The 21,664-nt window shown below is 57.0% G+C and overlaps 12 protein-coding genes across 12 annotated transcripts; 6 read left to right on the top strand and 6 right to left on the bottom strand.

Moving 5' to 3' along the window:
• Positions 1-277: 277 nt before the first annotated feature.
• Positions 278-1,457, top strand: RPL25 (60S ribosomal protein uL23; the record flags this gene model as incomplete). The annotated part of the gene is made up of 5 exons (XM_069357216.1): positions 278-313; positions 493-525; positions 588-609; positions 975-1,393; positions 1,443-1,457. The coding sequence occupies 5 exons, from the start codon at positions 278-280 to the stop codon at positions 1,455-1,457; spliced, it is 525 nt and encodes a 174-aa protein (XP_069205153.1).
• Positions 1,458-1,494: 37 nt separating this feature from the next.
• Q8F55_008833 (uncharacterized protein) lies at positions 1,495-2,557 on the bottom strand (the record flags this gene model as incomplete). Its single annotated transcript, XM_069357215.1, has 4 exons — positions 1,495-1,759; positions 1,803-2,213; positions 2,279-2,449; positions 2,514-2,557. The coding sequence occupies 4 exons, from the start codon at positions 2,555-2,557 to the stop codon at positions 1,495-1,497; spliced, it is 891 nt and encodes a 296-aa protein (XP_069205152.1).
• A 228-nt stretch (positions 2,558-2,785) lies between these two features.
• Q8F55_008832 (uncharacterized protein) lies at positions 2,786-3,885 on the bottom strand (the record flags this gene model as incomplete). Its single annotated transcript, XM_069357214.1, has 3 exons — positions 2,786-3,226; positions 3,403-3,598; positions 3,794-3,885. The coding sequence occupies 3 exons, from the start codon at positions 3,883-3,885 to the stop codon at positions 2,786-2,788; spliced, it is 729 nt and encodes a 242-aa protein (XP_069205151.1).
• A 650-nt stretch (positions 3,886-4,535) lies between these two features.
• On the top strand, positions 4,536-5,754 carry Q8F55_008831 (uncharacterized protein; the record flags this gene model as incomplete). The annotated part of the gene is made up of 7 exons (XM_069357213.1): positions 4,536-4,589; positions 4,629-4,698; positions 4,736-4,833; positions 4,877-4,960; positions 5,006-5,077; positions 5,466-5,571; positions 5,612-5,754. The coding sequence occupies 7 exons, from the start codon at positions 4,536-4,538 to the stop codon at positions 5,752-5,754; spliced, it is 627 nt and encodes a 208-aa protein (XP_069205150.1).
• A 360-nt stretch (positions 5,755-6,114) lies between these two features.
• Positions 6,115-7,677, bottom strand: DDI1 (DNA damage-inducible protein 1; the record flags this gene model as incomplete). The annotated part of the gene is made up of 9 exons (XM_069357212.1): positions 6,115-6,210; positions 6,248-6,690; positions 6,726-6,825; positions 6,881-6,955; positions 7,009-7,038; positions 7,086-7,190; positions 7,239-7,368; positions 7,412-7,536; positions 7,582-7,677. 9 exons carry the CDS (start codon positions 7,675-7,677, stop codon positions 6,115-6,117), a joined length of 1,200 nt encoding a protein of 399 aa, XP_069205149.1.
• Positions 7,678-8,342: 665 nt separating this feature from the next.
• Positions 8,343-9,221, bottom strand: HNT1 (Adenosine 5'-monophosphoramidase; the record flags this gene model as incomplete). The annotated part of the gene is made up of 9 exons (XM_069357211.1): positions 8,343-8,399; positions 8,447-8,454; positions 8,501-8,582; positions 8,635-8,658; positions 8,698-8,724; positions 8,775-8,857; positions 8,904-8,993; positions 9,121-9,146; positions 9,205-9,221. 9 exons carry the CDS (start codon positions 9,219-9,221, stop codon positions 8,343-8,345), a joined length of 414 nt encoding a protein of 137 aa, XP_069205148.1.
• A 357-nt stretch (positions 9,222-9,578) lies between these two features.
• Q8F55_008828 (uncharacterized protein) lies at positions 9,579-10,575 on the top strand (the record flags this gene model as incomplete). Its single annotated transcript, XM_069357210.1, has 4 exons — positions 9,579-9,815; positions 9,867-10,096; positions 10,143-10,245; positions 10,285-10,575. The coding sequence occupies 4 exons, from the start codon at positions 9,579-9,581 to the stop codon at positions 10,573-10,575; spliced, it is 861 nt and encodes a 286-aa protein (XP_069205147.1).
• An 87-nt stretch (positions 10,576-10,662) lies between these two features.
• Positions 10,663-12,034, bottom strand: Q8F55_008827 (uncharacterized protein; the record flags this gene model as incomplete). The annotated part of the gene is made up of 6 exons (XM_069357209.1): positions 10,663-10,965; positions 11,012-11,017; positions 11,065-11,364; positions 11,418-11,612; positions 11,662-11,815; positions 11,865-12,034. 6 exons carry the CDS (start codon positions 12,032-12,034, stop codon positions 10,663-10,665), a joined length of 1,128 nt encoding a protein of 375 aa, XP_069205146.1.
• Positions 12,035-12,470: 436 nt separating this feature from the next.
• Q8F55_008826 (uncharacterized protein) lies at positions 12,471-13,474 on the bottom strand (the record flags this gene model as incomplete). Its single annotated transcript, XM_069357208.1, has 5 exons — positions 12,471-12,786; positions 12,826-12,922; positions 12,959-12,988; positions 13,120-13,269; positions 13,318-13,474. 5 exons carry the CDS (start codon positions 13,472-13,474, stop codon positions 12,471-12,473), a joined length of 750 nt encoding a protein of 249 aa, XP_069205145.1.
• A 990-nt stretch (positions 13,475-14,464) lies between these two features.
• On the top strand, positions 14,465-16,297 carry Q8F55_008825 (uncharacterized protein; the record flags this gene model as incomplete). The annotated part of the gene is made up of 1 exon (XM_069357207.1): positions 14,465-16,297. The coding sequence occupies one exon, from the start codon at positions 14,465-14,467 to the stop codon at positions 16,295-16,297; it is 1,833 nt and encodes a 610-aa protein (XP_069205144.1).
• A 1,007-nt stretch (positions 16,298-17,304) lies between these two features.
• On the top strand, positions 17,305-19,744 carry Q8F55_008824 (uncharacterized protein; the record flags this gene model as incomplete). The annotated part of the gene is made up of 9 exons (XM_069357206.1): positions 17,305-17,313; positions 17,366-17,396; positions 17,579-17,745; positions 17,786-18,037; positions 18,080-18,643; positions 18,692-18,873; positions 18,911-19,394; positions 19,441-19,587; positions 19,637-19,744. The coding sequence occupies 9 exons, from the start codon at positions 17,305-17,307 to the stop codon at positions 19,742-19,744; spliced, it is 1,944 nt and encodes a 647-aa protein (XP_069205143.1).
• Positions 19,745-19,957: 213 nt separating this feature from the next.
• Q8F55_008823 (uncharacterized protein) lies at positions 19,958-21,450 on the top strand (the record flags this gene model as incomplete). Its single annotated transcript, XM_069357205.1, has 7 exons — positions 19,958-20,044; positions 20,101-20,306; positions 20,368-20,532; positions 20,586-20,685; positions 20,726-20,848; positions 20,884-21,339; positions 21,397-21,450. The coding sequence occupies 7 exons, from the start codon at positions 19,958-19,960 to the stop codon at positions 21,448-21,450; spliced, it is 1,191 nt and encodes a 396-aa protein (XP_069205142.1).
• Between the last annotated feature and the right edge of the window lie 214 nt (positions 21,451-21,664).

Genomic DNA, 21,664 nt, shown 5'->3' with positions numbered 1-21,664 from the left:
CTCTCGTTCCGAGAGCAAAGACGCGAATCGCCAACAGCACTCGCAGACTGCAGTCGCGCGCGCTACCCACGGCCTGCGTATAGCGCTTGACCGTCATGCATCACGTCCGGCGCTCAACCACCCATGCATGCAGCATGCAGCATTGCCCGCAAGCTGTACTCGTGTCCTATGAGCTGCGGGTGCATTGGCTTTACATAACTAGAAGAATTAGGTAAACAGTTGGGGCCGAAAGTATCGGCGATTAAATAAAATCCGATTGACGCTCGGGATTAGCGGTATGTGGCGGTCTGAACGGGATCAAATCCAGGCGGAAGTTTGCAGTCGTGTGGGATGGGTGCTGGGCTGTACGCCGATGGCCCGTCTGGCTGGCTGGCAGGCCACGGGCCGTACAGTGGTGCACTGGGCCATGCACCCTGGCGGCGCTGGCTGCTGGCTGCCTGGCTGGTGCTGCTCACTCACTCTGCCCTGGTGGTCGACAATTCTTGCTAGCAGCACAACCCACAAATCTCTTCAACCGTCAAGCTTGTGAGTACAGCCTCGAGACACCTCTACACCCTTCGTGTTCATCTTGACTGACACCGTACCAGTTTGTCGCCATGTCCAACAACGGTGAGCATCGTTACCCCGGTCGAGCCCGAGCCCAGCAACATGTCGTCGACGAGCAGACAACACATCGCCGAGTGCCAGCAAAGTCTGTCAGCCGATGAGCGACAGATGGGATCCGACCTCCTCGTCAGCGGGCGCATCGGTGTGCCCGCTGTGCGTTGGGTTGGAGCTGGGCATGCTGGAATGGAGTTGGACGTTGCGAGGACAAGCCGGTTGTTGCTTGGGTTCGGGCTGGGAAGGCATATTTGCCATGTCGCACCGAGTGGACTCGTCGGATGCTCGCATCGAGACGTGCGGACGACAGCCCTCGTGCGCATGGCAATGGTCTTGAAGACGCGCGTGAGACGCTCTTACTGACACTATCCCAGCCGGCAAGACTCAGGAGGCCAAGGCCCGCTCGGCCAAGAAGGCTGCCCTCAAGGGCACCAACTCGACTGCGACCAAGAAGGTCCGCACGTCGGTGTCGTTCCACCGCCCCACGACCCTCCGTCTTGCGCGTGCCCCCAAGTACCCCCGCAAGTCGATCCCCCACCTTCCTCGCATGGACCAGTTCCGCACTATCCAGCACCCCCTGAGCACCGAGTCGGCCATGAAGAAGATTGAGGACCACAACACCCTTGTCTTCATTGTCGACCTCCGTGCCAACAAGCGCAACATCAAGGACGCCGTCAAGAAGCTCTACGACGTTGAGGCTGCCAAGATCAACACCCTCATCAGGCCCGACGGCAAGAAGAAGGCTTACGTCCGCCTCACCTCGGACTACGACGCTCTTGAGGTCGCCAACAAGGTGGGTTGTGGCCTATGCGGCTCGGCGGCTCGTTTCTGACACTGCACAGATTGGCCTCATCTAAACAGCCGTCATGTTTGGGGTCGTAGGGGATGCATTTATTACGAAAACTCGGCAGCGAAGCGCTCCTTCCGCTCATCCGAGCCTTGGATTACTACTCCGTTATCCAATGTAGCAATGTCTCTTTCCACAAACAGGACCTGGCCATCGTCCTTGACCAAGATGACGGTGGACACTCGAGTGGCGTACCATCGCCCGCCGTGGGGCTTGGGAGTTGGGGAGGTGTCTGGGTTGGGGCCGAGCAGGAAGGGATCGATGCGGGTCGAGTACGTCATGTCGGTGTACGTTGAGATGGGCCGAGAAGGGCTGTTGGCAAGAGTCAGGACGGTTCTCGTATCCAGATACTCACGAGAGCAACGACATGAGTCCCTCCACCAGCTCGTCTTCAGAGCCCTCCTGAGCCTGCCAGTCGGCGAGCAGTTGGGTCATTCGCGCTTCACCTTGCACAACCTTTGGGAACGGGGCGTCCAAGGGCGAGTTGGATATTCCCCTCGAGGGTGCATGGTCACCGGCGAGAGACCGGTGTGTGTGTTCGGGGCGGTTGCAGAGATAGCCAATCTCGCTCTCGCCCCAGCCGTCGTCGCGCTTGTGGAGGTGGAACAGCAGCAGGTTGAAGCCTGCGTACGAGGCTGAGCCGATCGAGCTGAGAAAGTCGTCGAGCGGCCGAGCCTCGGCTGGTGGAGGTGCAAGGAACGACTTGAGTAGCAAGCCCCGCGATGGTGCGTTGCTCGTTGGCAGTTCTGGATACCGAATGTTGGTGCTGCAACACGCGTGTGTCAGCCGGTCACACTATTTTGGACTTCTTCGTCCCCGCCTCTCGCTCACAGGATTCCTAGCCGGAGGTCTCGTGTAATGCCCAGCCACGTCCCCTTGTCTGGGCTGCCCAGGTCGGTGCCGCACAGGACATGGTCCTCATGGCCATCGTGCTCAAAGCTATGCCAGTGGGCGGCGCTGGCCGGTCGATCCAAGAACTCGTCGCGATTTGCCGCGAGCACACTGAAGCGCCATGAATGTCAGCGTCGGTAACGGCCACGGGATAACAAGAGCGTGTCCAACGTACAGCTTGTAGCCAGGCTGAGCCTGGGTGTAGAAGACGATGCACATGTGGTCAATGGGGCGATTGACAACTGTGCTGACTCCTGTGCCGACTCAACAATCGGTCGGCTCAGTCCGTCACAGACACCGGCGGCGGCCCGAGACCCATCGAGCCATCGTCATTTCGCTGTGTCAGATCATCATGTGACTTGGTCGACGCGCGTCTGTGCTTCTTGATTGTAATAACATACACCCTGTATCTACAATACGTGCCTTCTCTTCCATACAATAATGAGATTACACTTCGTTAAGTACAGTGTCGGCCCATTGGCGGCCGCGATCATCATGAACAGTGACACCAGCTTTACTCAGCCGGTCCTCGCCCCAAGTCATCAACCGCACCAGACCGCTGAGCTTGGTCTCCATGCCTTGCCCTTGACTTTCGAGGATGGCAGCGTTCAGCTCCCTCGCGACCTTGACACGCTGATCGCGACTCATGAGCTTGGTGATGGGGGCGTAGGCTGGATCACTTGACAGGTCGTCCTTCGCAATGTTGGGGAAAGCAAGCAGCGCCATTGTCCTCTCCAAGTCGGCGAGGAACTCGGGATTCTGGGCACCGCGGGGGGCGAGTTCGAGCGTGGCGAATTGCAGGGCATCGTCGACGCGCTCGTCGCGAATGAGCTCGATCAATCGCAAGAGGAAGAGGTGGAACAGGAGCGGAGGGTTGGTGTCCAAAATCTGCAATTGTTAGCTTCTGTATAGAAACACGAAAAGCAGAGAAGATGGCCCCTCATATCAGGTCTGTGAAATCAGGTATTTCCGCATGGCCTTCCCGAAGGCGGCTGAGAGTGGTGCATGATGGTTCATATCATTGGGGCCATCTTGATGGAAGGAGTGGGGACACGTCTGCTCACCTCTGGGTCCAACTCGTTGACACGGCGTACCGCCTCCTCGACTCGTCCGTCTTCAACGGCCTGTCGAATGTCCATCCGCTCCTGGATCATGCCTTGGTCAATCGTCTGTGAGATGCCGGTTTCGCGTGCAAATTCGACAGCTGCATCGGAAAAGCCCTCGACCACAAGGTAGTCGAAGATCAGGGCATTCAAGTCGCTGTGGTTGTCAGCACTCAATCCTCAACCGCGATCAAGAAGGGCGAGTATCAAGAATCAGAAACGCAAAGTAAAAAGGGTGTCCTCAAGTGTATTAGGAGAGATTCCCACTTGCAAATTGATCTCATCTTCAAAGGCTTTGGAGTGAAGGAGAGGGGGGGAACGACGAGGCGCGATGGGGGAAATGGAAACTCACCTCTTGGACACTTCGGCCGACTCAAACTTGGCTTCCCAAGTCTGACGGCCCGAGGGCTGGCCGGCCGTGTTGATGGATGGTCTGGCCGACATGCTGCAGAAGCAAGCATGCAGACAGCAGACTGAAGAAACCAAAGAGGTGGGGACGAGAAATCGAGTGTTATAGTTGGATGAGAACTGGAACGGTGCGAGCGGCGCAGATGCTCTGCAAGCGGGCGGGCCATAACCCTGGGTCATGCGGCTCTAACGCCGTCGTGTGGCATACTCGCCCAAGCAACCGTGGGAGACCTGGCAACCCGCGACTGTCTTCTCAGTCGCCACAACCAAAACAATAACAACCAACGAGACAGACAAGACACCTTGGGCATTCATTCAGTCCTTCCACCGCGACAAACACCACTGCTCCCACCCAAACAGCAGTATGGACACTTATCAGTTCTCTCAAGTGTATCGGGCTTCGGCCACATCCTTTTCACCGGGCTCAACATTCATCGCGGCAGCAATCGAGGACCATGTGATGATTCGATCAGCATCGAGCCTTGACTTGATACGAACATGGCACTGCTCCTCGTCTCTCGATTCACGTTCGCCTTCGTCAGGAACCGGCACAAGCCGCAAGCCTCACCCTATCGATCACCTCGAGTGGTCCTCTGATGGGTCCCGCTTGCTCGCATTTGCGTCCAAGGGTGGCCAGGCATGGGTCCTCGACCTCGGCTCGGGGCAACAAGTGGCACACATTGCAAATGGCATCACGCGAGTCGAGTGGGGAGGCGGCTCTGTCCTCGCCTGGTCTGATCGTGTACGCCACCTCTTTGCCGCCTTCCGCTGACTACCAGGGACTCTCCTGGCACCACATCCCTACGGGCACGAGTCGCTTCATCCAGTATGCCCAACAGGCACAGAAAGGTGTGACAGTTGTGGCGAGGGAGGCTAATCGCTGTAGGTCATACCTGGTCCCCTGGACACCGTTACTTGGCCCTCCTGGAAAGACATAGCGGCCGGTGCTATGTTGGCGTGTACGATAGCGAAACCCTTGTCAGAGTGAGTCCTGCTGGTTTCCTGGGCTGTCCCCTGACCCCCAAAGCATTTTCCAGTCAGCACTGAGGCAACCGGGGTGTCATGGAGCCCTTGTGGGAAGCGGATTGCTATCTGGGATTGGAAGGTCACCGTGAGTCGAGCTATCATCGCAGTAACCAGGGGCTAATCTTGACAGTACGCGATCAGCTTCTACACCCCTGTCGGTTCGGCGATCGGCAGCTTCAAACCGACGGACGCTGTCTTGGGCGTAAGCGCAATAGCATGGTCTCCAACGGGGTACCACGTAGTGGTTGCGGGGCACGATGGCACGGTTCACGTCCTTGAGAGCGAAAGCTTCTACCCAATCGCTACACTTCGAGGTTACGAGGGGGATATCTTAGGGGAACCACGGATTGGACCTGCCACTCTGACTCAGTGTAAGAGAACTCGAAGAGGTTCGCTGACATCCAGTTGCCCCTGAGGTGGCTGTTCCCCGTCGCTCCGCCGTCCAACATGTAGGAGTCTCCGAGGACGGAAGTCTTCTGTTCTTCTGCCACGAGTCCGCGCTTCACGTCTACACGCTGCTCCCTTCAACAACGTCAACCACCCCCGACATCTCGCATGTGTCCACTGCCACGTTGCGCAACCCCATAAAGGCTGTCAGGCCGTGCCCTACCGCAAACCGAATTGCCTTTACCACTGGCACACCGAACCTGTACTTGTGGGACAAGCTCGGAGTTGAGGCTGTTCGGATCCCAGGAGGTACGCAAAGACTTGTTTCTTACCGTGCTGATGGCGACAGATATGACCGCCGTCGATGTTCAATGGGCGCCAGACGGCCACACAGCTTCCGTTTCTGATCGACAAGTGTTCTGTCTGGTGTATGAGGAAGTTGCGGACGAGTCATCGGCGTTCGAGGGCGAGACTTGGGAAGAAGTGGAGTAAGAGCGATCAATCTTGCGTTGCGTCTGGTCCCACAACGAGTGGCCCAGCGGCCGCATCAGAGGCACGTTTGGCAACGTTGTATATATCATGTAGATTGTACGTGGTTGTGTGTACATGCACTCGGTCTGTAGTTTGTGCCCATGTCCATGACCGCCATGTGGTAGGCTCGTTGCAGCTGGGGCCAGCTTCTGTCTGACAACGGTCTGGCAATCGGATGGGTTTCATGAGCGTAGGCCCAGATGCATGATGCGTTCTACATATCAGAGTCGAATACTTGTTATGTGCAGTGGTATACAGGCTATGCCATCGAGGTCATGCCGTCGTCGTGCAATGTCATGCCGCTGAAGACAGACAACGTATTTAACCGAACAGCATTGAAGCCGCCACATCTACGTTTCCGCCTGCTGCCTCCAGAAGCTGTGCTGCATGCTCTTTGGTCGCACCCAAGCCAACAAGCTAAGCTGTCAGTCGTGTTGCTACCGGGAGGACTCACAGTTTCAATGTCACGATCGGTCGTGGAGGCAGTTGGCGGTGCTGTCCCACTTCTGGACGGGCCCGCCTCCGGCGCAGTAGAAGGGCCCCCGACAGACTGCGATGGTTGAGGTGCTGGCGTCTCAGGGGCCTCGAGATGGCGCGCCTTGTCTGGCAACTGGTGCTCTGAGAGGAATGGGATTTCGGTGTCGGCGATGCGGAGGGTGTTTGTCGAAAGATCGATGCACGCTTGGTGGCGCTTGAGCATGTCCAGGCCGAACAGAAGGTCCACAGAACGTCCTTCCATGACAGAAAACGCCACAGGCAGGAAGAGGTTGCCGAGCTTTATCTGAGCGGAGTGGATGCGACCAAAGATCTTGGCCGTGCCGACTCCCTGAGCCATACCAGCAAAGCGCCTGTCCAGCAGCCGCATGATCCCACACGCCTCGGCGCATTCGGGTGAAACTTGGCGTCAGCGTGATCACTCATGCAAGACTCACTGATTGTAGCTTGGGCGCCAGAGTCGACAAATGCCTTGACAGGATGGCCGTTCACTTCGACGTTGATGTAGAGCATTGTGACGTGCCCGAAGGATTCGGGCTATGATAGAATCAGTGACTGTCTTCAGGTCGTCTCGCCATGGCTCATCACTCACCGAATACTCCATGGCATGCTGCATATTCTCCAGGACAGCCTCCATTCGGATAGCCTCTTCAATCTTCTTTTGAGCCTAAGAGTCGAAAGTCAGCACCTTTGGTGGTAAGCATGGCATGGGAAACCCACCTCGATATCGTATGGATCGGCATTCAGGAGCTGGGATCAGTTAGCACAACTTCCCCCACCACAGAGGACCCGCTCACCTCTGTTTGCCGTTCCTTCTCTTGCGCCGCCGCCCTCATGTTCTGCTCTTGGTGGCGAATCATTTCTCGGAACCTCGAACCTCCAGACTGAATCGATGCAGCGAACTCGGGGTTGGCCTTGACTGTCAGTTTCGACCGGCCGCGGACACCAACCTGTCGCAATTGTGCCATTAGCTGGGGATCACCCAGCGCCTGGAGACGCATCCGCTCAAAGTCAGCGTCGCTGGAGGCCGAGAGATCGCGGTTGGGAGCGTGAGATGATGAAGCCTGCGGCTGCGGCTCCCTGGGATTGATCAGCAACTCCGCGACTTGCGCCCGATGCTTACGGGAAGGTGAGGAACACTGTAGCGCTGTCACCCTTGAGGTCATAGGACTCCAAAGTCTTGTTATCAGTCGCGAGGACGACTCCCGAATCCGAAGACAGCGTTTGAGAAGCCACTGGAATGGACGACTGTGAGGGAAGGCGGTCAGCCAAGCCTTTGGGTCGCTGACATACCTCGGCCTCGATCAAAGCCTTGACGTCGCGGACCTCCATGGAGGGGTCGACGTCGTGCTCAAATACGTTCTCGGGTGCGATGATGGTGAGCTTCATTGCGTCGGAATGAAAGCAAGTTGACAAAGTGAAAGGAAGACTGTTGAAGACAACAATGATTGAGAAACCATCCGATGACGAGTTGATCAACCTCCACATTGTCAGTCAGGGACGCGTGTCACACTGGGCTGGCTGGCTGGTGCAGGCAGAGTGCCACATGACGAGATAATGCCGGACGCCGCCAGCCTGGACACGGTGGCTCCCTGCTCGCGCCTGTTAAACCTGCAACAGATGCTGCATTCTTGATCTTTTCATCAACACCAGACGACGACGCCTTGTCGACAACGAGGTAGGCTTGGCTGTCTCTCACTCTCCGAACAGTATCCGTTCATCGAATAGCTGCGGTGGAGAAACGGTGTCGCGATAGAGCTCTTCAGCTTCGTGTCTTGAGTACGCCTCGTTCTTCTTTCGTGGGCTGGGCGTAATTAGACAACGGGACAAGACCTCTCCAGGTCGGAACGATTGGAACCTCGAGTTGGGCCGTTGACGAGGTCGATGGATACTTGCATGGCACTGCACTTGCGGAACGTGGTGCATCTCAGTGGTGCATCTCAGTGCCTTTGACTCGGCTCCTGCGCGCGGCCGCTCAGCCCCCATCACGCCTGACCCCATCGCGCCAGTCCTCGGCCATTCATGTTTACATGGGCACCCTACTGGCAGGTTACCTACTGGAGCTGAGCCTTCATCTCCTCGAACTTCTTCTGGATCTCGTCGCGCGAGAGCTAGGTCGGTCAGTAACAACAATGACTCGTGCCTCGCCGCGACTTACACCCTGCGCTACAATTGTCAGCAAAGGCCAGAGAGGATGCGTCTGTTAACTTACTGGGCCATCCAATGACGAGACCCTCCTGGTCACCACGGTCAGCAGGCTTGGGGATGACATGGAAGTGCACGTGGTCGACCTCCTGCGATGGGTGTGAGCGGCAGTTGCATGGCACCTCTGGCACCACAAGTCACCTGGTGAGCGGGGCGACCATTGTTCTGTCACGTCAGCTCAAAGTAATGGCGTTGTGGACGAACCTGAAGAATGTTGTAGTTCTCGGCACCCTTTCCAGATGGTTAGTGCAGGTCGAGTCATCCTAGTCAGAAACACGAACCGTTGCCTTGGCCAGCTTCTTCAGGGCGGGGAGAATGTCGGCCATCTGGTCGTCAGGCAGGTCGGTGAGCTTGGCAGCATGGTCTGAGGGCTGTGTTAGGGCATGCGAGGCTTCCGGGAGCGCACGTACACTTGGGGATGACCAGGCAGTGACCGCGAGCGATCGGACCAATGTCCATGAACGCGAGAATGGTGTCGGTCTCAATGAGCTTCATCCTATCTTCGTCAATGGTGGTCCATGTCTCTCAGCAGTTGAACGACATACGACGGGATCTCTCCTGCATGTTGTTATGAGAAGGCGTGGTGTCAGTCGGACATTGCGTCTCGGGTTCCGGGTCAACAAGTACCCTTGATGATCTTGCAGAAGATGCAGCTATCGAGTTTTGAGCATTGATTAGCAACGAGGCCAGCGTATCAGGAAGGAGCCTTACGAAGCGAGCGAGCTCATTGTTGTCTGAATGCAAGTGGCTTGTGTTTGTCAACCGAACGGATCGCAGGATAGCAGTCGATGTGGGAATGGACGTTGTCGGATACGTCAGTGCAGCGAGCGACAGTAGCAAGCGCGCTTCCAAGTAACCGAACGGCTGCACGGCTGCCAACCGAGACAATCCGATCCCGGATCATTTGGATACGACCGTGGGAAACCTTGTCACTGGCTGGTCGGCCGAAGAATGACCCCAAAATCGGGCCCGACCTGCCCGAAACCTCCACCTAAATGCACCACCTCGACCTCCTCGTCGAGTAGCTCAAATAGTCGTCCATCGACTGGACAGGCAGGCATCCTCCCTCCCCATATCTCTTCACGATGACCGCCACTGGCTACACTGCTTCTCTCACCAACCACAACCCCTCCAACTACAACAAGCATGCCGACTTTGTGTACTCTGCCAAGTACACATCGGCAGTGCTCGACCTCCTGAACCCTCAACCCGGAGAGGCAATCGCCGATCTTGGGTGTGGAACTGGAGAGCTCACTCTCAAGATCAAGGAGGCTGTGGGAGCCGAGGGAACCGTTTGGGGGATCGACTCCAGCCAGAGCATGGTGGGTTATCCGCGAGGGGTGGCACGGGTGCCGACAACTAATCGATGGCAGCTTGACAAGGCAGGTGTGGCAGGAGACAAGGTCGGCATTCAGTTCCGCAAGGCCGACATCCAAGACTATACCACTCTTGATCCGGCACTCAAGGGCAAGTTTGACGCTGTCTTCTCCTCTGCCACCTTCCACTGGTGCAAGGCGAACCCGGGCGGCGTCGTCGACACTATCAAGTGGCTCCTCAAGCCCGGAGGAAGGGTCGCCTTTGAGTTTGGCGGCTTTGGAAACACGTCAGTACAGAGCGTTAATCTTGGGAGACCAGTCTAACGATAGCAGTGTGGGCATTCGCGCAGCTCTCCACGAAGTTCTGCGCCGACATGGCATTGACCCTGCCCCCCGTGACCCCTGGTACTTCCCGACGGCGGAGCAGTACACAAGCGTGAGTGACTCGAAGGGAGAATAGGGCTTACTCGCCCAGCTCCTGAAACAGCACGGACTCACTCCGGGGAGTGTTGCACTCTACCCACGCCCCACTCCCCTTACCACCGACCTCGTCGGTTGGCTCACTACGTTTGCTCGCAACACTTTCCTTCAAGGCCTTCCTGCCTCCGAGGCCGACGCTCTGATGCAGGAGGTCGCCGATATCTGCCGTGCTGATGCCTACTGGAGCGATGCGGCTCCTGGTGATGCATCGAAGGAAACCAATTCGACGGCCAAAGATGGCTGGGAGATCATGTATGTTCGTCTCCGCGGCATTGCCACGCTTTAGTATCGTCGCTTGTGCACGCTACGTCTAGTTGAATGAATAATGTTGTCATTGAACTGCTGGGCCTTGCCTGATAATGCATTCCAGCGACTACTTGCTCTTCTCCTTCAACGCCAGCCTGGCACCGATCGCACGTCCAACCTTGCTCTCATTGGAGATGCCAATGGTCTTGGTAAGCCAGTTGCCAGACTTGACCAGCTTCTCCAAGTCGACGCCAGTGTCGTACCCGAGCTTGTGGAGGGCATAGACAACGTCTTCTGTTGCCACGTTTCCGGTAGCGCCCGGCGAGTAAGGGCAGCCTCCGAGGCCTGCAAGCGACGAGTCAACGATACGCAGTCCCAGTGGCAGCAGGGCCAGGATACTGGGGAGGGCCATCGAGAACGTGTCGTGGCACTGTAAATGTTAGTTTGAAGCTGGATTCAACCGATTCGGATCTCACATGAGCCTGTAGAGTGTCAGCCAGCCAATCCTTGGAGTGCGTGTTTCACTTACAGCCAGACGAGATGTCGGGATGTTCTCCTTCAGCAGCGCTTCCCACAGCGTCTTCCAAGCCTCGGGGTTGCCTTCGCCAGTGGTGTCGCCGAGTGAGACCTCGTAACAGCCCATGTCCAACAGCCTGCGGGTGACCTTGACGACATCTTCTGGGGCAGTGGGTCCGGCGTACGGGTCGGTCATGACGCAAGAGACGTATCCACGGACGCGGTAGCCGCGCTCCAATGCCTTGTCGATGACACCTGGCAGGCCACTAAGAACCTTGTCCACAGAGGCGTTGTTGTTGGCTTTCGAGAATGGCTGCAGAGTCAGCAAGAAGCTAAAAGCGGCCTATCGGTGGCTTGTCTACGAACCTCGGTGGCGGACACGAAGACTGCAATCTCGTTGGTAAGCGGTCCGCCATTCGCGTTGCTGGCCTTGTACGAGTCCTCGAGCTCCAGGAGTGATTGCAAGCCCCTCATGTTTGGGACCAGCACTGGGTAGTGAACGTCTGGGCCCTCACTGCGAAGCGGGGGAAGCCCTGGAAGAAGGGTGGTCGTGTCTGCCATCTGTTGTCGTGTTACTCCGTGCCCTTCGGATCCAATGAAGCAAACTCACCTGAGGCACACGGTCCGGTCGCACGAAGCTGCCCACTTCGATGACTTTTAAGCCAGTGTCCAGCAGACGCTCAACCAATTCCTTCTTCACGGCAGTTGGGACGGCAGGCGGCTTGAGGTTCTGGAGACCATCACGAGCAGAGACCTCGACGATGCTGATAACGTCAGCTAGTGCGACAGCTGTATGAATGGTCACAAACGCACCGAACAAAGTTGTCACCGGCAGGAGCTGAAGATGCGGTTTGCAAGAATCGGGCATGGGCATTGGCAGCGAATAGAGCCGAGGACAATGTTGGTCGAGCGACACGACGCTGGGAAAGACGGGCTCCACCATACAAGGATGAGCGGGCGAGAGTCGACAACGAGCGGTTCATGGCGGCGGTTTAAGCTGAAGGCGAATGCTGATGGGTGAGAATGATGCAGTCCCGGCAAGTCGAGGGGGTTTGGGGTACAGCAAGGGGGTTGCAGACGTGTATGATATTATAATGTGAGCAGATGCGCGTTGTGGGGAGAGATGAAAGGCGAGGTTGGCGGGCAGTTGGAGACTCCGCTCCGAGCAAGTTCCGCCCGCTGACCGACGAGTGACCGCCCCGCCGCGCCCCGTCCGCCCCGCCCCGCGCGCGGATTCGGCGTTCGGCAATCGAATTTGCCGATAACAACAAGAGCCGCCAGTCGTTCTAATCAACGACACTGCTGCATGCACACTTGGTCCATCGTCCTGCCAGCTTCAAGCATTAGGACGGTACTTGCACGACATCGATGCCAACTCACTCTTCACGCTTCGCCCGTGCTCATACCCGTCTTCTCCATTCACATCCCAAGGGTATCCGTGTACTCCTTTTGGGAGACGAAGCAACCAACTCGGTTTGCCTTGTCGGGGTTGACCTCCACTGTCCGCCGTGCGAACGAGAATGAAAGCTGCATGCTGTCAGGGCATATCGCACGAGGCTCTCTGGACCATTCGTACCGTGGTCTGTCATCTGAGATAGTCAGCAGCAGGTCGGGTCCTCTGTCGTGCTCAATCACCTTTGCACCACCTCGAAGGAAGAAGTGGAAGCTTGTTGCCTGGCCGTCTCGTATCCGCCCCATTGCGCTCTCAAGTTTGCGCTCTTCGAACAGCCCAGGACTGGGTCGGATCAGGTGCAGCTGATGAGAGGAGGCTTACTCTTTCGCATCCGTCCCATCCGTCGAAGGGCTCTCGGGGCTTTCAGCGTCATAGGTGTGAATGTCGTCGACAAAGTAGTATCCTACATCCCACAGGACTTCCCATCAGCCAGAGCACATGCGTCGCTTCTTACGAGTGCCGCGAGGCTTGCCAGTGCGGGATACTGGGCAGTCTCAGCTTCAAGATCATTCGCCGGCTCGCGCCAGCCACGACCAGGCAAACTCACAAGGTTCTCGTCCTGTAGGAAGAATCGGGTGTTAGTAGTTGCGATAATGCTTGGCATCGGCTTCCTACCCTCATGAATGGCGTAGCTGACTGGATGAATCTCCGTCTGGATTGCGAGCCGGGCCGGCTCTGCGTCTTTGGACATGCCCAGCAGCCCTTTCGGGATTGCCCAACTTAAGAGACCGCCATTGAGGTGCAGACGAAGGTCGTAGTGATGGGCTGCAGGCCATATTGAGCGACCTCTCGAGCCTGAGAGAGCGCACCCACCTGTGGCTTGGTGTCTCTGAATGCACCAAAAGTTGCGTCTCGACAGCACTGGAAATTGCTGCAGCTCGGACTCTGTAAAGGGTGACGAGGAACCGGAAGGGGACTGCCGCTCATGCCGCCCGTCTTGGCTGGCCTTGAGCTGGTGAAGCGCCCACATGGGCTCGAACGGCAATACGGGTTTCGTTACCTGGTGCAAGCAGGAGGGCCCAAACCCAAAGCCAGCCAGCCAGTGCGGCTGAGGGAAAGCTCGCGAGCAAAGTCGACTGCCGACGACTCGTCGACGCACAGAGGTGGTGGCTTGAGCGGAATCCTACGAGTGGCTTTGGCGGTGGCTTTGGGAGGCTGATGGTGGCTTAGGCACATCACTCGTGCGTGCGATGCACCCACCCTACCGAGCGTGAGCGTGCGCGTGCGCGTGCGCCGAGATTTCCTTGAGGGCCAGAATAGACTGTCGACAATGATGATTGGGCAAGTAAAATACAAATACAAGATGGGTATCGAGATTACCGGGTCTACCCTGTCGAGCCGAGCGCCATGACGCTCTTATCCGACCGATCCCGACCTCTGGGTCCATCAACTTACTTCCCTTTGCTGTGCATCTCCCATACACACCTACTCACCCCTGTCAGGAAGACTCACGCAGACCAGCAACATATGCAGATCAAGTAGTGCTAAACGACCGACTAAACTGCACAAGCCACCTTCTCGACGGCCCTTGGAGCCGTTATTCCGGCCCCCGAATGACGAGCGTTGCTCGACACTGCCTCCCCCTTCGCGTCTGATATCACTTCTCCCTCGCCGACAGCCGTGTGATCATCACAGGCCAAGCCTATATCCGTTCGGCCCGGTTTGCTGTCGGCGTTTGGTCACAGACGCAGCGCGGGCCGACAACCCCCTCTGCCCTGCCGCCACGGCCGTGTCCCCCGCCACTTCGCACCCTGCAGCGCGCCTGCCACTGACATCAGTCGCTAATCGTTCCACTCCTCGCAAAACCGGTGAGCCGGTGACCTGGGAAAATGACTGCTCCGATTTCGCTTCTTAAGGCGGGGGTGTTCGCGGGCTACTCTCAAAGTCCAACCACCCCAACCCCTTCCCATAACCTCGCCTCATCCTTCACCACAGGTACTCTGTGCCCTTCCACCTCATCATGACCGTTTACACCAGCGGCTACACCAGCGGCAACTATGAGGCCTTCGCTCGCCCTCGCAAGCCCGCGGGTGTCGACGATAAGACAGCCTGGTTCGTTGGTGCCGGCCTCGCATCTCTTGCTGGCGCCGCTTTCCTCATTCGCGACGGCCAGATGGATGGAAGCAAGATCACCATTCTGGAAGAGGGCAGCCTTGTCGGCGGTGCCCTTGATGGCATCAAGGAGCCCAAGTCTGGATTCGTGGTTCGTGGCGGTCGCGAACTCGAGGACCACTACGAATGCCTGTGGGACCTCTTCCGTTCCATCCCCTCGCTCGAAGTTCCCGACGCAAGTGTCCTGGATGAGTTTTACTGGCTCAACAAGGACGACCCAAACTACTCCCTCTGCCGTGTCACCCACAACCGTGGCGAGGACGCTCACACCGAGAAGCTCTTCACCCTCAACGACAAAGCCCAGAAGGAGGTCCAGCACGTCTTCCTTGCACCTCGCGAGGACATGGAGAACAAGCGCATCAACCAAGTGTTCACCAAAGAGTTCTTCAAGTCCAACTTCTGGATTTACTGGCGCACAATGTTCGCTTTCGAGGAATGGCATTCGGCACTCGAGATGAAGCTGTACCTCCACCGATTTATCCACCACATCAGCGGCCTCCCCGACATGTCGGCTCTCAAGTTCACCAAGTACAACCAATACGAGTCGTTCGCTCTTCCCCTTCGCAAGTATCTTGAAGACCGCGGTGTCAAGTTCCAGTTCAGCACAACCGTCACAGACGTCGACTTTGAGCTCACCGAGCAGCGGAAGCAGGCTACCCGCATCCACTGGACCGTTCGCAACGATGACGGTTCCGAGGCACCGGGCGGTGTTGACCTTGGTGCCAACGACATCCTCTTTGTCACCATTGGCTCTTTGACTGAAAACTCCGACAATGGAGACCACCACACGCCCGCCAAGCTCAAGGAGGGTCCTGCACCTGCTTGGGACCTTTGGCGCAAGATTGCTGCAAAGGACGCGTCTGGTGCTTTCGGCAAGCCTGGCGTCTTTGGTGACCACATCCCCGAGACCAAGTGGGAAGCGGCGACCGCCACGACGCTCGACAAGCGCATCCCTGCCTACATTCAGAAGATTTGCAAGCGCGACCCCTTTTCTGGCAAGGTCGTTACGGGCGGCATCGTCACGGCCAAAGACTCTAAGTGGCTGCTCAGCTGGACCGTCAACCGTCAACCGCACTTCAAGAACCAGTCTCCTGATCAGATTGTGGCGTGGGTCTACGCCCTGTTTGTCGATACCCCTGGCGACTACGTCAAGAAGCCGATGCAGGAGTGCACGGGTGAGGAGATCACTCAGGAGTGGCTCTATCACATGGGAGTCCCTGAGGAGGATATCCCAGAGCTCGCTGCCACCGGCGCCAAGACGGTGCCGACCATGATGCCTTACGTCACGTCCTTCTTCATGCCCCGTCAGAAGGGCGACCGCCCCAATGTCGTCCCCGAAGGCGCCGTCAACCTCGCGTTCCTCGGTCAGTTTGCCGAGACCAAGTCTCGCGACTGCATCTTCACGTGCGAGTACTCGGTCCGGACGGCAATGGAGGCAGTGTACCAGCACCTCAACATCGAGCGAGGTGTTCCCGAGGTCTTCAACTCCACGTATGACGTCCGAACCGTTCTTGCGGCCGCCACGGCCCTTCGCGACGGCAAAAAGCTTCGCATCCCAGGCCCCGATTTCGTCAACAGGTGGATCTTCCGTCACCTTGAGGAGTCAACCGTTATTGGTGGGCTGATGGTCAACGAGGGCCTCATTCCCGACGAGCGCTCCAGTACCAAGGACAGCAAGTAGGCTGTTCTCTTCTATCGGAGAAACATTGTACATTAGATAGTTGGTCGCCCACGACGCATGCTACCCGCTTGTGACTGTATTCCAACCGAGATATCGAGGTTGTGACGATGCTCCTGTGGATCGTTAAGTTGGGGTCGTCCGGATTCTTCATTGGGACGGTCCACGTTCCCGATGTCGACATGAGGGACTGGCCTTGGGCCCAAGGTACTGTGGCACAAACAAACTCTTGATTAATTGTACTCTCCTTCCGAGCTTTTGCATCTGCCTCAAACATGAAACCGGCGTAGGTTGCTCGTAAGCAAAGCCTGCCCTGTGAGCTGGGCGTCAATGACGGACGGTCGGACATCATTCAGAGCTGGCTTCGAGGAGCAGCCTGCCTTTGCCTAAGATTGATTTGATAGTAGGCGATCGCAAGTACTTCTTCACTCCTCATCATCTGTGCCCGCCAGTAGTGAAGGCAACTACTGCCTGACTGCCGCGCAGATGAAAGGGCCAATGTTGTTTCATTAGCGGGGTCAGTGAGAGGCTTGCGGGCTTCGCTGATGCGAGTGAGTGTTCCCTATCGTAGAAGTAACTACCACGAGGCTGCTTCATTACTGAAGTATGTCAGGTGAGTCTGATGGGTGAGGAACCGATGCCATACGGGACGAAGTGGGATCGCTAGGGCGTGCGCACTAGCCCAAGCCATGCGAGCAGAGGTACTCACCTACCGCTCCAGTAGTTTCCACGCCAATGCAGTTGGCCCTCGCATGCCCGATGCATGAGATGGTGGCAGTAACGATGTATTAGGAGGCACCGACTGCCGAGGTGTACGGTCATGTCTGATCGGCTCACGTGGTGAGGGACGACGGAAGCAAATCGGCCATGTTGAATCTCGACCAGGTGGGTTGTTGAACAATCGACAACGACCAACTTCTCGTGTTGTCAACATTGCATTCCAACACGATCAACCAACAAGACCAGGGGCAGCCTTGGGTTCAATCGGGTCAACATGTCGTCAAACGGTCATGGTCAGCGTAAGTACCATTGTCATTTAGCTGCAAGTGATACGGGCTGACCAGACTCTAGCACCATTTCCTCCTCCTCCGACATTACCACCGTTTCGTCCAAACTTCGCTCCTGGGGGTGCACCACCACGTCCAGGTTACAACAACCAGGGCTATGGTCCGACCCCATACTCTCCCAACTTCTCTCCTATGTCTAATGGAGGGGCTTCTCCCGCGGGAATGGGAAGACCACCACCAGGGGCTTACCCGCCGCGATCCTCTCACCCTGGCTTAGGCCTCGGGCCGTCAGGTGCCGGCCTTCCTCAGCTGCCGCCCTACCCTCCTCCCGTGACTTCGTCTTCTGCGCCGCCTAGTGCGAATAAGGATGTTCAGACGATTAAAGTGTTCGTCGGAGGCATCGCGCCGGGAATTGGTGATCCGACGTTGAAAGACCTTTTGAATGTGAGTGCTTGTCCGAGACTCGTGCTGAACTAGTAACCAGGCGTGCGGCCCACTCCATGAGCTCATTAGAGTAGTGGGAGCCAACGGGAAGCCTCAAGCGTTTGGCTTTGCCTCGTTTGAGAGCCCGGAGGTCGTGCTACGCTGTATTCGATGTCTCAACGGCGTCGAACTGCCTGACCAGACTGTCTCAGGCCCGTCAGAGCAGCGCCCACGCAAGGCGTTGACCGTCAAAGCCGACCAGAAGACGGCAGAGTTCCTCCAAGGGTTTGAAGAGACCTTGGGCCGCTCAGACGTACGTTCACGGCAGGGAGCAGCAATACTAATCATCGTGCAGAGTGACGAGAGTGCCGATGCCCAGGCCCGACGTTCAATTGCCCACATCGTCGCAATGTTAACCGACCCTAACGCATCGTCTGGCGGAAGGCCTTCGAAGAACAGGAGCGGTCGCTATTCGCCGATTCAGGTCATTGTGCCAGCTCATTTGCAGGACCTGAAGGAAGGTGACCTGCCAGAGGCCCAACGGGTCGCAGTGCTGGACCAGATTGCCATCTTCCGCGAGAACGCAGCGAGGCGTGAGCGGGAGAAGAAGATTCTGGACGACGAAAAGGAAAAGCAGAAAGCCATGCAGCCCCAATCCTCAAGGTCGGCCAACTCGTCGTATGGCTATGGCCAGCGGGCGTTCATTCCACCACCTGCAAATGAATCAAGCCGAACGGAGGCTGCAGCGAGGCCGACTACCCAAGGCCGACAGGACGACCCGCAGCGTTACAACGAGCCGGTCAACTTTGTGCGCCCTGAGACTGCTGCCGGGAAAGGCGAAAGTGAGCGGACAGACGAGGAAGATGAGGCCATTCGAAAGCAAAAGCAGGACCGTGAGCACGCCTTGGCGCTGAGAGATGTGAGTCTGCAGGACGCGTGTGGCTTCGACAGCTATCTGACGCAACAGCGCGAGCACCGTGTCGAGACTCGTGAAAGGCAACGCATTGAAACGGCACTTCGAGAGGAGTCAGTCCGGCAGCAGAGGACGGACGCCGAGGTTCGCGGAAAGCGCAGCGCTTTGGAGCATCTCGCCGATTGGGACGACGATGATGTCGAGGAGCGAGCGAGGGACTTGTTTATCAGTGATAGGTTTGTGCCGATTGAAGGTCGCTGCTAATCAGCACAGGGCGCAATGGCGTGCACAGCGCCAGCAAACCCGCCAACGCGAAGAGCAGGAAGACATCGACGATCGCCGCCTGGAGAGTGACGAGATCAAGTCGCTTGAGGCCGAGTCTGAGGACTTCTTGCAGAAGCAAATGGCGGAGCTGGCATCACTCGAGGCGCGGCAGCGCCAGGCCGGTCTCCTTGCCGACGATGCTGCGCCAGTGAAGCTGGCAATTGCAGCCCAGGTGGTGTCTGAGCCGAAGGAGACCAAGCCAGCTGTTGCTCAAGTCATCCCGCGACCCACGATCGCGCTTGGTGACGAAGAGGACGACGCCAGCGCTCAACGCAAGAGGCGAGCCTTGGTGAAGCTGGATTATGAGAAGGGCCTTGACGAGGCGGAGGAGGTTGCGAAGACCCGAGCTCGTCTCCTCGATATCAGCAAGAGCCTTTCACGGAATGCGTCCACCATTTTCGACACTCCGATCGAGTGGTCGGCCCTTCAAGCCGTGAGCCCGAGCCCCTACAATAAGTGCTTATGCTGACAAGCCCCAGCCCGCGGTCAAGACAAAGATCCAGGGCTTGATTGAACGCAAGATTGCCGATGCCCTTGGTGGACTGGATCAGGACCTCGCGGACTTTGTGGTTGACCACCTCACCCAGCACAAGGGGCCTCGGGAACTTGTGGATGATCTTTCAGCTGTGAGCGGCCAACAAAACGGAAATGCGACAGATGAAGCTGACAGCGCAGGTCCTTGCCGACGAAGCGGAGAGCTTTGTGGTGCAGATATGGCGACAGCTTTCATTTGAGAGCAGGGCGCATACCGAAGGCCTGAACACTGGAAGTATGCTGGTGTAATACGTAGGAGTTACGTGGATGCATGCGAGGGTTGTCGTAGTGAACGAGGTCCGTTGTGGCGCCCCGCAATAGATATTGTGTCACGTGATGCCGAAAGTGACCCAACCGTCATTGAGCTCTTTCGTTGATCGACAACAAGGACATCGAGTAAGTACTTTGTCAACATCTTGTCTCCTTCATCTTTCAGAGCTCTCGTCACTCTTGGTGTTCAGAATGAGCGCAGGTCTATCTCATATCAACCCTTCAAAGCAAGAAGCAGCTCTGAAATCTGTCATCACGCCGACTACCCCAGACATCATCGTGAGCCTTCAACTGAACGAGTCCGGCAGGTGTCAGGCTGACTGACGCTCTTCAAGGAAAGGTTTAAACCGTCGCGCGTATTCAAGGATGCGGTCGACAACTCTCAGTCTCAGACGACCGAAGCTTCAGGATCCCAACCCTCTTCTCGTCCATCCGGATCGCCTCTGCATGTGACCAGCGTCGCGTTCGATGACATGGGCGACCGTTGCGTCACGGCCGGGGAGGACGATGTTTTCACACTCTACGACGCGCGCAAGGGCAAGTGAGTGTTCTCCACGATCCTGCCCAACTGTTCAAGTGGATGCTGACAAGCTCTCCTATAGGAAGCTTCGCACCTTGTACTCCAAGAAGTACGGCATCGCTCACGCTCGATTCACCCACCGGCCCCAGAACATCATCCACGCCTCGACCAAGGCTGATCATGCTATCCGGTACCATTCGATGCACGACAACAAGTATCTCTCGTACTTCCAGGGGCATACGGATACGTTGGTGTCATCATTTATACAGCTCCCGATGTGCGCTGCTGACTCTATCGCAGCGTTCGCTCATTGCAGATGAGCCCTGTGGATGACACTTTCATTTCGGCTGGTGACGACCAGACTGTGAGGTTATGGGACCTGCGTGCTCCTACCTGCCGGGTATGTTTGTCCCCAGGATCATGCTTTCTAACAGCCATAGGGTGTCATCAACGATATGGGCGGCTCGACCATCGCCGCGTTTGACTCAGGCGGAGTAGTCTTCGCGGTAGCATGTTCTGATAATCAAACCATCATGCTCTTTGATTCTGCCTCATTGGACGCAGTAAGTTGGTCCCCTCTCCACTGCTGATCTTTCAGGTGCCCTTTGCCTACACAAGATTGGTGGACCCCGAGCATGCTCGAATTGAATCGGCGGCTTCAGCCAACTTCACCTCCCTCGCATTCTCCAACAACGGTGACTACCTTCTCGTCGGCACGGCATCGAATGTCCACTATGTTCTTGACGCGTTTGATCTGGTGATCGTCCGGCGCCTGGAAGGTCATGGAGGGCTTGATCGCCACAGCGGTGAAGAAGTGTGTTGGAGCGCAGACTCGCGATGTGTATTCTCAGGCTCAAGGGACGGCAACATTGTGGCATGGGACCTGTCCGCCCCAGATGGGGCTACCAAACTCCAGGCTCCGGATCCTGCCGGTCCAACACCGACCATGCAGCCTTCCGTCATCCTGCGGCCTGGAGATGGTCAGCACGCCGCAAGTCGGGCAGTCCAGTTCAATCCACGATACAACCTATTGGCCGTAGGAGGCGAGGAATTTGTGAGTAAAGCCCACAGCTCTCTCAACAAGGCTCAACGCTAATGCTTCAATGCGCAGTCCATGTGGCTCCCAACTACAAAATCTGCCGCGGACATCGACGAGGGCTGGTAAGGGGATAGTTGCCATCCGAGATGCCCCTCTCCACCGAACCTTACAGGCTACTGTCTATGCATCGGCACGCCTATTATTTGCAGTTGATACTCCACGCATGGGGCACTCAGTTAGGGGCCTCTACTGACCAAGGGCTGCGATGCCGCATTCGGTGTCTTACAGTCTACCACGAGACGCCCCTTTCACTGGCTTACTTGCATACACACATCGTAAA

Source organism: Vanrija albida (assembly GCF_041260175.1).
Source record: "Vanrija albida strain AlHP1 chromosome Unknown contig_7, whole genome shotgun sequence".
NCBI classification, from domain to species: Eukaryota; Fungi; Basidiomycota; class Tremellomycetes; order Trichosporonales; family Trichosporonaceae; genus Vanrija; species Vanrija albida.
The sequence above is the reverse complement of the archived record's forward strand: the minus strand, read 5'-3'. Positions and strand labels throughout refer to the sequence as shown.